This window comes from Scyliorhinus canicula, chromosome 4 (assembly GCF_902713615.1).
Source record: "Scyliorhinus canicula chromosome 4, sScyCan1.1, whole genome shotgun sequence".
Taxonomy (NCBI): Eukaryota; Metazoa; Chordata; class Chondrichthyes; order Carcharhiniformes; family Scyliorhinidae; genus Scyliorhinus; species Scyliorhinus canicula.
Genome location: NC_052149.1, coordinates 189,003,750 through 189,016,530, shown reverse-complemented (window position 1 = coordinate 189,016,530; position 12,781 = coordinate 189,003,750). Strand labels below are relative to the sequence as shown.

At 44.2% G+C, this 12,781-nt stretch overlaps 1 protein-coding gene across 1 annotated transcript in view; it reads right to left on the bottom strand.

Annotated features, from left to right (window-relative positions):
* Positions 1-12,781, bottom strand: part of LOC119965240 (electrogenic sodium bicarbonate cotransporter 1-like) — a 133,378-nt gene that overhangs the window by 93,235 nt on the left and 27,362 nt on the right. The window contains exon 4 of the mRNA XM_038795713.1: positions 9,641-9,717. Coding sequence (XP_038651641.1) covers positions 9,641-9,717 — 77 coding nt within the window. The remainder of the gene's footprint in view (positions 1-9,640; positions 9,718-12,781) is intronic.

Sequence of the window (12,781 nt, the reverse complement as noted above, 5' to 3'; positions counted from 1 at the left end):
GCGGCAATTATGACCCCTCAGAGAAGGCCCATAATGAAAAATGGGTCTTGAAAAGATTGTCCCGCATTTGGCAGCAATCCGTCCACAATAAAACAGCATTTATAAATCCCGAAGAGCAGGCAGATGCAGACATGAATCCAGTTAAAACACATCAAAACCCCGCATGTGTAAATGAGGGAAGGAACAGCCCACAGCAGATCAAGTCAAAGGAATGTTTTAACTGTGGACAATTAGGACATTACGCTCGAGAATGTCAAGCCCCCCCGAAACAGCAACAGAATCAGCCCACCAATGCCCCCCGAAGCAGCAATGAAACCAACAGCCCAGACCCCCCACTCAGGGAACAGTACACAAGGGAACAATGCACCAGAGTGCCTGCTCCGCCTTATGTGCCTCAGGGGTCATGTTACAACTGTGGGCAGCCAGGACACTTCTCCCGAGATTGCAGGAGACACCCAGCACCAGCTAGACCCTCCCCCAGATATGAAAGAGAACACCACCCACAGCAGCCACAAGGTCCCAGCTTCCCCATGCAAACTATGAGTGCTTACCCACCACTTCTCATGGCAGGGATACCTCAGCAATGCCAGTTCATTTTTGTTTCTCTCCTTCCCCTCTTCTTCGGTCGCACTGCACTGGCTCCGTATGCTAGTTACACCCCCAGCCAAATGTAATTTATGGTATCCTTTGTTCTGATGGAACCTGTACGATATTCGTTGCATGTTTGTTTGTATGTGTTTGTTAAATGTTCAGTGTTTAAATTTAAACAGCTTTTCACAGCCCCACGCCACCACTGATGGAACCTGCACGTATGTTTGTCTTCGTTTTATGTTTGTTTCGTTTTCAGTAAAGTAAATGGTTCAGCTGGAGGATGGACATCTTCTTTTCAGCTGAAAAGATTGTGACCACCTCACATACACGTTAGTTTGTCCGCAGATATCTCTGAGAACTTCAGTGATGTCCTCAGTTGGAGCATCTTGGCTCCCTTGGTTTTTTAGGTGCCCCTCTATTCGGCGAAATAGAGGCTGCAAGTCATGGTCAACACATTCGTACCCGTTTCTTTCCAGGTTACTCAGGCAGTGGACAAACGGCACTAAGGACCCGCCCTGTCTGAGAACCACACTTGGTCAGCCAAGCTCGGGTATGGCACAGCACGCCCTACCCGGGGATCCCATCCAACTCGTACCCGTCGCGGCCCATACGCAACTCATTCGGATGTTTATTTCCAAGTTTGTTTTCATTTTACGTTAGGTAGCCCTTCGGCCGCCATCCCACATGCTATTTACATCCGGAAACATTCGGATGGGAAATCAGCAAAGCCTGCGAGACGGCTCGCAGAAGGAAGGATTGTTAGGTGTATGCTGGTCTTTAAATTCGCTTTTTGAAAAAAAAAAATGAGGGGAGTCACAGGGTGTGACTTAGCCAGTCATTTTAAAGGGTCAATTGGGTTTTGAAAGACAGATGCACTAACAAGTAAAGGTCTTAAACTGTGTATTGACAGATACTGTGCTTGATCCCAAAGGTTTCAAAGGACGAGACAGAGGTCGAAGCCAGGATTGTCAATACCGGAGGAAGAAGGAAGAGAAAGAAGAAGAACAACAAAAAATGATGGAAGCCCACTTATTACTGTTTAATGTCATATGTATATGTGTGGAAACAAGACACGTTTCCCCCACAACCCCCACCGTAAATGCTTCAATTACAGCAAACCCCCAGTGCTCAGCTCTGATCAGCGAGGTTCAGACCTGGTGTACTAAATTCATGACGTGGTACTCCATGTCCTACATAATCGAATCACTGTTGGTGATCGCGATCCTCATCATCCTAGTGCAGACCCTCAGGTTGAGGAAATGGAAGAGGAGAGCCTCTCGTTCCAGCACCTCACCCATCTATAGAGTTCAATCCCCCATCTTCGGATTCCACCAAACCCCTCAACCCCTCACTGATTACAACACTCTGTAAATAAAAATTCAGCCATGTATTATATTGTTCCATACTCGACTGCCGAGTTGGGAAGTGTGATGTTGTGGTGTGAATGGTTAAGATTTTAGAGTGATTAAATGTTTAAGTTAAGGTTAAGGTTAATAGTGATAGGTAGAGGTTCCCAGTTGTAGTAATGCATGTCCCTTTGACATAGGGCCAAGTAGAAATGTTAGTTAAATTTTTTTTTTCTCTTCTTCCCATAGTTTAGAACAGAGTAGAACAGGAACTGGCAAGAGGTCAGAACACAAGGAAGGCAAAGTACATAGGTGATCCTTCACAATAGTATGATTGTGAGGATCACAAGGAGGGAATGTAGCCATGCTGGCCACGCAAAATGGACACTGAGCCAAACTAAAATGGAAGGCAGCAGGGAAAGCCTGTTTAGTAAGAACAGACAGCCTGCTCTCAACTAATTAGCATTTTGCAAACAGCAAACCAGTTTCTGGCCAGGTGCAGATCTCCAGCCAAAGGTGTTAATGGCAAAGCGCTTAACATCCTGATGAGGCAGCCCAGATCCAGACACAAACAATGGCAACATTTCCATCTCAATGTAGCAGTTAATTGGTGGAGTAGACAGGATGGCACCAGAGTAACAAATATCGAAACCACCCCCCCCAACATCGAGGAAAGCCCCGCATTGGAGGATTTCGAAGGTAGCCGTTTGGAAACGTTCCAATCGGTACCGAAAGGTAGAGCCCGCCTAGAAGGGGGCAAGGACTTTAGAGAGGGGTATAAAAGCAAATCCCCCACAGAGCCCCTGTCTGTTAAACCCGTGCTCCGGCTCTGACTGACATCTTGCATCCTGACTCCAGCCGTTGAGCACCAGCCGCCGAAACCGTAAGTTCAACGCTCGCTACGCGATCCAAGCCCACTAGACTCCCAAGTACCAGAACGCTTGCTGAAGGCTGCAGTGCCAGACCAGGACGAAGGCCTCGTTCTCTGACCTTGCCTGTTCCTGTTAGATAAGTATTCTGTTCGCTTAAGTTTAGTTATAGCTTAGTCTCTTAGTGTGTGCATGAGTATTTATTATAACTGTATAATAAATATTGATCGTTTGAACTTTACTAATCGGTGTATCGTCTTTATTACTTTGAACTTGACCTTGGAATACTTGTGACGTTGCCTATACGGCAACTGGCGACTCCAGAGCTAAATAATTACATAGAACAGAGCCTAGCAGTGTTAAGCACACGTCGAACTCGGAGGCGTGTTAATACACTCCAATAAACGCGTTTTACGCCCATAGTAAAACGTGCAACAGTACCAGTACCAGGACCTGACCCTGCGTGGTGTGTTCTAGCCATGCCTGTCTGGATTTTCAAAGTGCTAGGTCAACTGATGTCAGGGGATGGGTTTGACATCCTACTAAGGATGGCGGGCAAACCTCTGAGGCTGGAGGATCAATAGGAGACCCCCCAGCACTTACATATCAGCCCCATGGACCAAGGTAGATTCTTAATGGAGAAAGAGAGAAAAAGAGAATGCCCCATCATAAAGAAGGGGCCAAATTTTTGAAATTAAAAATGGCCACCACTGCCTGGCCATGATGGTGTATAACTTTGACCTGGTGGCCATAACTGGTGCAGGTGGGGATGTCTGTCCTGGGACCTCCATCAGCTTGCCCCCTCTCCCCCCGACCGAACCCCTCAACTTGTCCCAGTCAGTGTGGGAACAGGGCCTTAAGAGGCCCATGATCAGCCTTAATTGCTGTGAACTTTCTGCCCCTTGCTTGCGGGCATTCAATCCAACCTTGGCCTAGGTTCTCCAAAAGTGGCTCCGGTTCAGAAGCATGGTGCAAACCGACACTACAGCCAAGCACTGCACAACTGCAGGCCAGCCCACCTCCAATCTCAACCCCAATCGGCTTCTGAAATCCAGCCCATGGAACCATTGTGGAAATAAGGAGGCCATTCAGTCCTTGTCTGGGAACAAAACTGATTACACTGAGATAAAAAGGGAACATTGGTGAATATATCAGCAGTAAGAATTTTTTAAGCAGGATATTGAAAAGATATAAGTAAAATATGTTGGAGTAAGAATTTTTTTAAAGTTACTTTTAACTTTCGGGACACAACAGGGGGTAAAAAGGAGCACATCAACTGCCTAATCCCATTCATTATAACCTGAGCTATTTTACAGGACGATCCTCATTTTCTGGTAGTTGGCAAGCTGCACCCAACAAACCTGCACTTTGAAGCAGTTTGATGGTTAATGAGAGCAGGAGATATGTAGGTCTACACACCCAAATTGTTAACTTGCAACTTGTTTTGCTGACAGATACCTCCAGGTTTCCTATTTCCAACGTTTGCTATTTCCGTGTTACAGATTTTCAGCATCTGTAGTATTTTGCTTTTTCTTCACATGTAACAATGATTGCTTGGGTACCATGAGGGGCATAGACAGAGTGGATACTCAGAGGCTTTTCCCCAGGGTAGAGGGGTCAATTACTAGAGGGCATAGGTTTAAGGTGCAAGGGGCAAGGTTTAGAGGAGATGTAGGATTGGATTGGATTGGATTGGATTTGTTTATTGTCACGTGTACCGAGGTACAGTGAAAAGTATTTTTCTGCAAGCAGCTCAACAGATCATTCAGTACATGGGAAGAAAAGGGAATTGAACAGAATTCAAGAAAATACATGAGAACCAAGAAAATACATGAGAAGGCAAGTTTGTTTACACAGAGGGTAGTGGGTGCCTGGAACTCGCTGCCGGAGCAGGTGGTGGAAGCAGGGACGATAGTGACATTTAAGGGGCATCTGGACAAATACATGAATAGGATGGGAATAGAGGGATACGGACCCAGGAAGTGTAGAAGATTTTAGTTTAGACGGGCAGCATGGTCAACACGGACTTGGAGGGCCTCTTCCTGTGCTGTACTTTTCTTTTTTCTTTGTTCTTTTTTCTTTGACCTGCTAGCAGTGGAGTAGAGAGTAGAGAGGGTGCACAGGAGATTCACCTGGATGTTGCCTGGTCTAGAGTGTTTCAGCTGTGAAGAAAGGTTGGTTCGGTTGGAGTTGTTTTGCTTAGAGCAGAGGGGGCTGAGGGGGCACCTGATTAATGTGTACAAAATTATGAGGGACATAGATAGGTTGGATAGGAACGTTAGTAGAGGGGTCAATGGCAGCACAGTGGTGCAGTGGGTTAGCCCTGTTGCCTCACGGCACCGAGGTCCCAGGTTCGATCCCGGCTCTGGGTCACTGTCTATGTGGAGTTTGCATATTCTCCCCGTGTTTGCATGGGTTTCGCCCCCACAACCCAAAGATGTGCAGAGTAGGTGGATTGGCCACGCTAAATTGCCCCTTAATTGGAAAAAAGTAATTGGGTACTCTAAATTTATTAAAAAAACGTAGAGGGGTCAATAACCACGGTGCATAGATTTAGAGGGGATTTAAGGAAAACCTTTTCCACCCAGAGGGTGGTGGGAATCTAGAACTCACTGCCTGAAAAGGTGACAGGTGGGGACCCTCACAACATTTAAGAAGCATTTAGATGGGCACTTGAGACTCCATAGCATACAAAGCTATGGGCCAAGCGCTGGAAATGGGATTAGAGTAGACTGATGTTTGATGTCTGGCGCGAACACGATTGGCTGAAGGTTCTCTTTCTGTGCTGTAAATCCCTTTGGGCCCAATCAAATGGCCTTGTCCCACCCCACTCATGACACAACGAGGCCTCTCGCAAGATTTTCAATGCTTGGGATGCCTCACAAGATCTAATAAGATCTCATGAGACGTCGCAATCTAGATCTAGCCCTCACTGGGCAGGATCCATATTTGCATATTTAAGTCATCAGTGATTTTTGCAGGGAAAGTGTTTTGCTAATAAATATTAAAAGCCATTTTGCCTGTTTGCAGATCAAGAACTAATGTAATATTCTAACAGTTTGAGCCTGGCTAAACAAATCAAGACACATCTTGTAACAAGAGACGAAAGAATGCTGTGTACTTTTGAGTGCAGCTGGTATAGGTAATAGGAGGGGCCAGGTCTGTCTTACAAAGGAGTTGCTTCCAGGGCTCTAAGCTGAGCAAAAGGTTTTCAGCTTGGTCCTAAAAAAGATGTTTCTCTCCAAGGACTCTGCACCAAGAAAAGCAAATAAAACCTGGTTGTTAACTTAATACATAAATGGTATATAAATATATGGGTTGCTTAATTGGAATGTAGACAGGTTTCAGGAAGCAAGTTATGGTATTGTACCTATTAACTGTAAAGTCATTTCTTTATTGCTAATGTGTTTAATTCTGTGTTCAAATTAAAGTTTGTTTTAACATAAAAGCTGTCTATTGGTCAGTGTTATCACTCCTGTGGTGCTGTAACATTTCCTCACAGTTTTACCAAATGGGAATAGTTTTAATCCGTAATCTTAGCCAAAGTTGGGGTTCTGGTCCAGACTCATAACAGTAATCATAAGCCATTATAAAATTTAAGACCTCAATTTGTGCGAGCCATATTGGTAGATGTGTAGAGATCTACCATACGGTTCAAGTGCAGTTTTGCATACACTTTAAAACTCATTAGAAATTTGAGTTACACTTCTCGGATGCAAAGTAAGAATCTTTTATTGCCTCTACTGATTACAATTGAGAGAAACTTAAATCTATTCTCAATAAAGCCTTGCCAGCAAAACACTTAAAGAGAAGTAATTTATAAAACAATTTTAACTTTCAAAAATAATACAGAAATGGTTTCTTGCTTAAGGCAAAGACAGCTTGCGCAGACTTCAAGAGTTTTAGAAGGGAAAATATGAAAATAAGGATAGCGAATAATCAAGTAAAAGTATAGATTGGTCCAGATAAAGAATGGCTGTCCGAACTCTCGTGTTTAAGGAAAATGTTATCAGTCTGAGGCCATCTGTCCCTACCTCTATGTCATCCTGATTGGTTTGGTTGAGTTTCAAATACATTTGATTGGATAGTTAACTGTCAATCCTCAATGTGCAACATAAGTTTTAAATGTTTCATGTTTGAATTTTTGTGTGTGCTATGGAATGTGATTTTGTGCTGGAATCGGGGGCGCAATTCTCCGCTCCCCACGCCGGGTGGGAGAATCGCGGGAGGGCCGGGCGACTCATTTCACGCCCCCTGGCACCCCCCGCGATTCTCCCACCCCCCGCTCGGAAGAATCGCCGCTCGCCGTTTTTCATGGCGACCGGCGATTCTCCGACCCGGATGGGCCGAGCGGCCGGCCGTTCGCGACCGTTTCACGACGGCGGCAACCACACCTGGTCGCTGCCGTCGTGAATATGGGCGCCAAAGGCCCGTTTGTGGCTTGTGGGGGACGGAGAGGGGAGTGAGCACCACAGCCGTGCTCGGGAGGGGACTGGCCCGCGATCGGTGCCCACCGATCGTCAGGCCGGCGTCTCAACGGGACGCACTCTTTCCCCTCCGCCGCCCCACAAGATCAAGCCGCCACGTCTTGCGGGGCAGCGGAGGGGAAGACGGCCATCACGCATGCGCGGGTTTGAGCCATCAGCCGTCGTGACGTGAGCCGCGCATGCGTGGGTTGGAGCCGGCCAGCCTGCACATGCGCGGCTGACGTCCCATAGGCGCCACCGTCGCGTCATTCTCGGCGCGCCGCTCCTAGCCCCCCGGGTGGGGGTGAATACGGTGAGAGGAGCGGCCTCCGAGGCCATCGTGAAACTCGGCCGAGTTCACGACGGCCTTCCCGATTTTTCCCGGGAGCAGAGAATTCCGCCCAGGTCTGGTTCTTACTGGTTTTCTGCTGACTTTCATTTTATCCATATTCTGCTATGGTGCTTATTTTGACCTTCATCTTGATTACTGGTAAAGCTCATTTCTTAATATGCAACTAATTTTGAATTCTGTCCATTAGAACAATAGTCTGTTCATTTTGTCAGTAAAAATGTTGCTAGTTTGTGGATGTGTCAAGTTCTTTGCCTCTGTTCTTGCAAGCTATGTATTTTGTCATGACCTCAGGTTAAATCCTTTTTGAAATGAGTTTTAAGACTGGGCTTTAATATTTACATTAAAGTGGTCTTTACCGATCAGAAATAGCTGATTTCCTTCAAGATTGTACAACACAAATTCATTTGGAATTGAAATATGAGGGAACAACGCAGGTTAGAGGGTGAAATGTTTAATATTATCAAAGGATCCCCATGGTAGGCAGAAAGACTGTTTCCTGTAGTTAAGGAATCAAGAAAGATAAAAGGCCATCGAGCAGCAAGAAGGAGAAACTTGTGAGGAACACAGAGTTGAGGCTGTGGAGGGTGGCACGGTGGCACAGTGATTAGCACTGCTGCGTCACGCCGCCGAGGACCCGGGTTCAAGCCCGGCTCTGGGTCACTGTCCGTGTGGAGTTTGCACATTCTCCATGGGTCTCACTCCCACAACTCAAAGATGTGCCATGCTACATTGTCCCTTGATTGAAAAAAAATAATTGGGTACTGTAAATGTATAAAACGAAAAGGAAATCAGGCTGTGGAATTTCATTTTAATGTTGGTGCAGGGCAAAAACCATGTCAACATTCAAGGTTAGATTGATGAAGGAGAAGAGGGCAATGGAATATGGGAACAGGTGGATGGATGTGATTAGCAACTATTTGTTCATGGGGATAGGGGTCCAGGGGTAAAAGTCCATAAGGACAGATTGGGTCTAATAGCTAGTTTCTGTGTTGCAGCTTCTATGAGTAGTCAAGTCCCGCTGTTTGCAACTTCCTCTTTTGCAAATTTGCTTATCTTCGCAAAAGTCGTCGTACACCAGTTCACTCATTTCGGGCCCAAATTCACTTTAAAAATAAAAATTCTAAGCAATTTTTAGAAAATGCTAAAAAAAAAAGAAAAATAAAGGTTTTTTTAAAAGAAAGGAAGGTGCCCATGGCCTGCTTTCTGCAGCTAGCCTCTTCCCCACCTCCATCCCTATGGCTCTGGCAGCAGGGGCTCCCTGCAGCCTAATTCGAAGTCCATCTCCTTTCTCATGTAAGTGTTTCAAATTTTTATATTTTTCTTGTTTTATTAACCAATTTCTTCAGTAAGTTGATCTTTAATTTTCTCAAAAAGCATTTATCGCCTTTGATCCTTTTTCCATTTAAATTTTATGATTGGCTGGAGCCTATCTAATTGACTCCCGTTGGAAAGTATGATGTGGAGATGCTGGTGTTGGACAGGGGTGAACACAGTAAGAGGTCTGACAACACCAGGTTAAAGTCCAACAGGTTTGTTTCAAATCACTAGCTTTCAGAGCACTGCTCCTTCACTGCTGCATTCACCTGAGGAAGGAGCAGTGCTCCGAAAGCTAGTGATTTGAAACAAACCTGTTGGACTTTAACCTGGTGTTGGACTTTGACCTGGTGTTGAAAGTATGTTCATTGTTGGCGATTTCACCATTTGTGTGGTTCTGTAAGACCCTTATGAACAGCAGGACTTCATTGTGTTTCCTTCAAGTCTCTCCCCTGGGTCTTCCTGCATTGAATGTAAGAACGTCTCCACTATATCACAGAAGATATTACCCAAAAATATTTAATATTGTAACCATTATTATGTAAATAGTGTTATGTTATTAAAAATTAAAATCACATATTTTGGATTGTTACTTAAACTCTAAAATAACTGTACTCTCCACTGAAAGGTTTGTGATTGGAAAGCAAGAGCTCATGAAGAAACTTTACACCATGTTAATTTCAAAAATAACCACAGACTTACCTGTTCCTGGAGAGGGTTTACTGAAATGTCATTGGTGAAGTCTGCAGTTGTGTTATAATTCAAAGGAGCTGATTTATCTGAATAGAAAAGTAAAATATTTTACCAAAATATAGTTTTCATTTCTTTATAAATCCTGGAAATATTTTAATGACATTTCTGATTGACACATGACACCCAGCTGAACAGTTTCTTTAACGTTAACTGAGACATCAATAGTGGTTTTGTATGCAAACATGTTTTCTGTAGGTCAGCATTAAATGATATATGCACTGTTCTTTAAGTATATAGATTCAGTTGCATTGCATTTACAAGGGACGTTTATCAGAGAGGAAAAGCCAAACATTCATTGGTAAATCAAGACAGCATTTTCTGATTTAGTACACAATTGAACATATGGCAAAGGTTCAATTCTGGATTTTGTAGCTGTATTCTGAGACATGGGAAATCATGGCATTGAACCTTAATGCTGTGCACAAAGGTAACATCAGGAGAAGATTCTGCATGACCATAGAACATAGAACATAGAACGATACAGCGCAGTACAGGCCCTTCGACCCTCGATGTTGCACCGACATGGAAAAAATCTAAAGGCCATCTAACCTACATTATGCCCTTATCATCCATATGCCTATCCAATAAATTTTTAAATGCCCTCAATGTTGGTGTGTTCACTACTGTTGCAGGTAGGGCATTCCACGGCCTCACCACTCTTTGCGTAAAAAACCCACCTCTGACCTCTGTCCTATATCTATTACCCCTCAATTTAAGGCTATGTCCCCTCGTGCTAGCCACCTCCATCTGCGGAGAAGGCTCTCGCTGTCCACCCTATCTAACCCTCTGATCATTTTGTATGCCTCTATTAAGTCACCTCTTAACCTTCTTCTCTCTAACGAAAACAACCTCAAGTCCATCAGCCTTTCCTCATAAGATTTTCCCTCCATACCAGGCAACATCCTGGTAAATCTCCTCTGCACCCGTTCCAAAGCTTCCACGTCCTTCCTATAATGAGGCGACCAGAACTGTACGCAATACTCCAAATGCGGCCGTACTAGAGTTTTGTACAACTGCAACATGACCTCATGGCTCCGGAACTCAATCCCTCTACCAATAAAGGCCAACACACCATAGGCCTTCTTCACAACCCTATCAACCTGGGTGGCAACTTTCAGGGATCTATGTACATGGAAATATTCCATTGGCAGTGCACCACCAACCACAGATATAAGAAATTTTATGTTTGTCTCCCTCCCTACATTTTGAAAATGTACTGTGTAGAATAGATAAGGGAGAACCAGTGGCTGTGGTGTATTTGGAATTTCAGAAGGCTTTTGATAAGTCAATAAGAGGTTAGTGGGTAAACTTAAAGCACAAGAGATAGGATGTAATATATTGGGATGATGTGGAGATGCCGGCGTTGGATTGGGGTGAGCACAGTAAGAAGTCTTACAACACCAGGACTTTAACCTGAGACTTGGTTGACAGACAGGGAACAGTATGGGAATAAATGGGTCTTTTTTAGAATGGCAGACAGTGACTAGTAGGATACCGCAGGGGCCAGTGCTTGGGGCCCCAACTATTCATGATATATATATAAATGACTTGGACGAGGGAACGAAATGCAACATTTCCAAGTTTGCTGACGACACAAAACTGGGCAGATTTGTAAGTTGTGAGGCGGATGCAAGGAGGCCTCAAGGTAATTTATATAGGTTGAGTAAGTGAATGAACACATACAGTATAACATGGCTGAATGTGAAGTCATAAACTTCGGTGTGAAAGACAGAAAGGAAGAGTATTTTTTAAATGGTGATACATTGGGAAGTGTGGATGCATATAGAGATCTGGGTGTCCTTGTACACCTGTCAATCAAAGTGGAGAGGCAGGTACAACAAGCAATTAGAAAGGCAAATGGTATAGAACAAAGAACAAAGAAAAATACAGCACAGGAACAGGCCCTTCGGCCCTTCAAGCCTACGCCAACCATGCTGCCCATCTAAACTAATATTTTCTCCACTTCTCCACGGACCACGGGGTCCGTATCCCTCTATTCCCATCCTATTCGTGTATTTGTCAAGATGCCCCTTAAACGTCACTATCGTCCCTGCTTCCACCACCTCCTCCTGCAGCGAGTTCCAGGCACCCACTACCCTCTGTGTAAAAAAACTTGCCTCGGAAATCTCCTCTAAACCTTGCCCCTCGCACCTTAAACATATGCCCCCTCGTAATTGACCCCTCTATCCTGGGAAAAGACTCGATGGGCCGAATGGCCTCCTTCTGCACTGTAAATTCTATGTAATATCTATGTAGATTGGTTCGACTGGAATTGTTTTCACTAGAGTTTAGAAGGATGAGAGGAGACCTGATTGATACGTGTAAAATTCTAACAGGGGTGGACAGACTAGATGCAAGGAGAATGTTTTCCCTGGTTGGGGAATCTAGAACCAGGTACACAGTCTCAGGATACGGGTTAGACCATTTAGGGCTGACATTAAGGAAAGGTTTCTTCACTCAAAAGATGGTGAATCTGTGGAATTCTCCATCACAGAAGGCTGTGGAGGATAAATCACTAAATGAATTAAACAGAGAGATAGATAATCTTTTAGATTTTAATGGCATCAATGTGGTATGGGGAGAAAGCGGGGATATGGCATTGAGCTCAGGGATCAACCATAATCTTATTGAATGATGGTGCAGGCTCGAAGGAATGAAAGGCCTACTCCTGCTTCTAGTTTCTATGTTCCAATATGGAATTGTTACTTAAGTATATTTTGTTATATTATCCTTGGTGGTACTATGTCATTGTTCTTTGTCTTTTGATCCAGAATGGTCTGCTGAGTTGATGACAAAGAATCCACCAATCATTAGAGTGAAATAAAACTAATTTATTGTCAAACGATTAATTAAATGAAGTTCGCACACACTACTGAGCTGTAATAATAAAATAATATTGAATCTGTCTAGCAGTAATCAATAATCTAGTAGTCACTAATAATATCCTTGTGTTAACTCTCTCTAATCTAATCTACTCCTCATGCTGTTCTCAGTCTTTCTCCTTTGCTAACTACCCAGCATTCCCTGAGGTCTGATTCATATACCGAGAAATGATGACGCCCTTTAGTGTTTGAGTTACACAGAGATGTA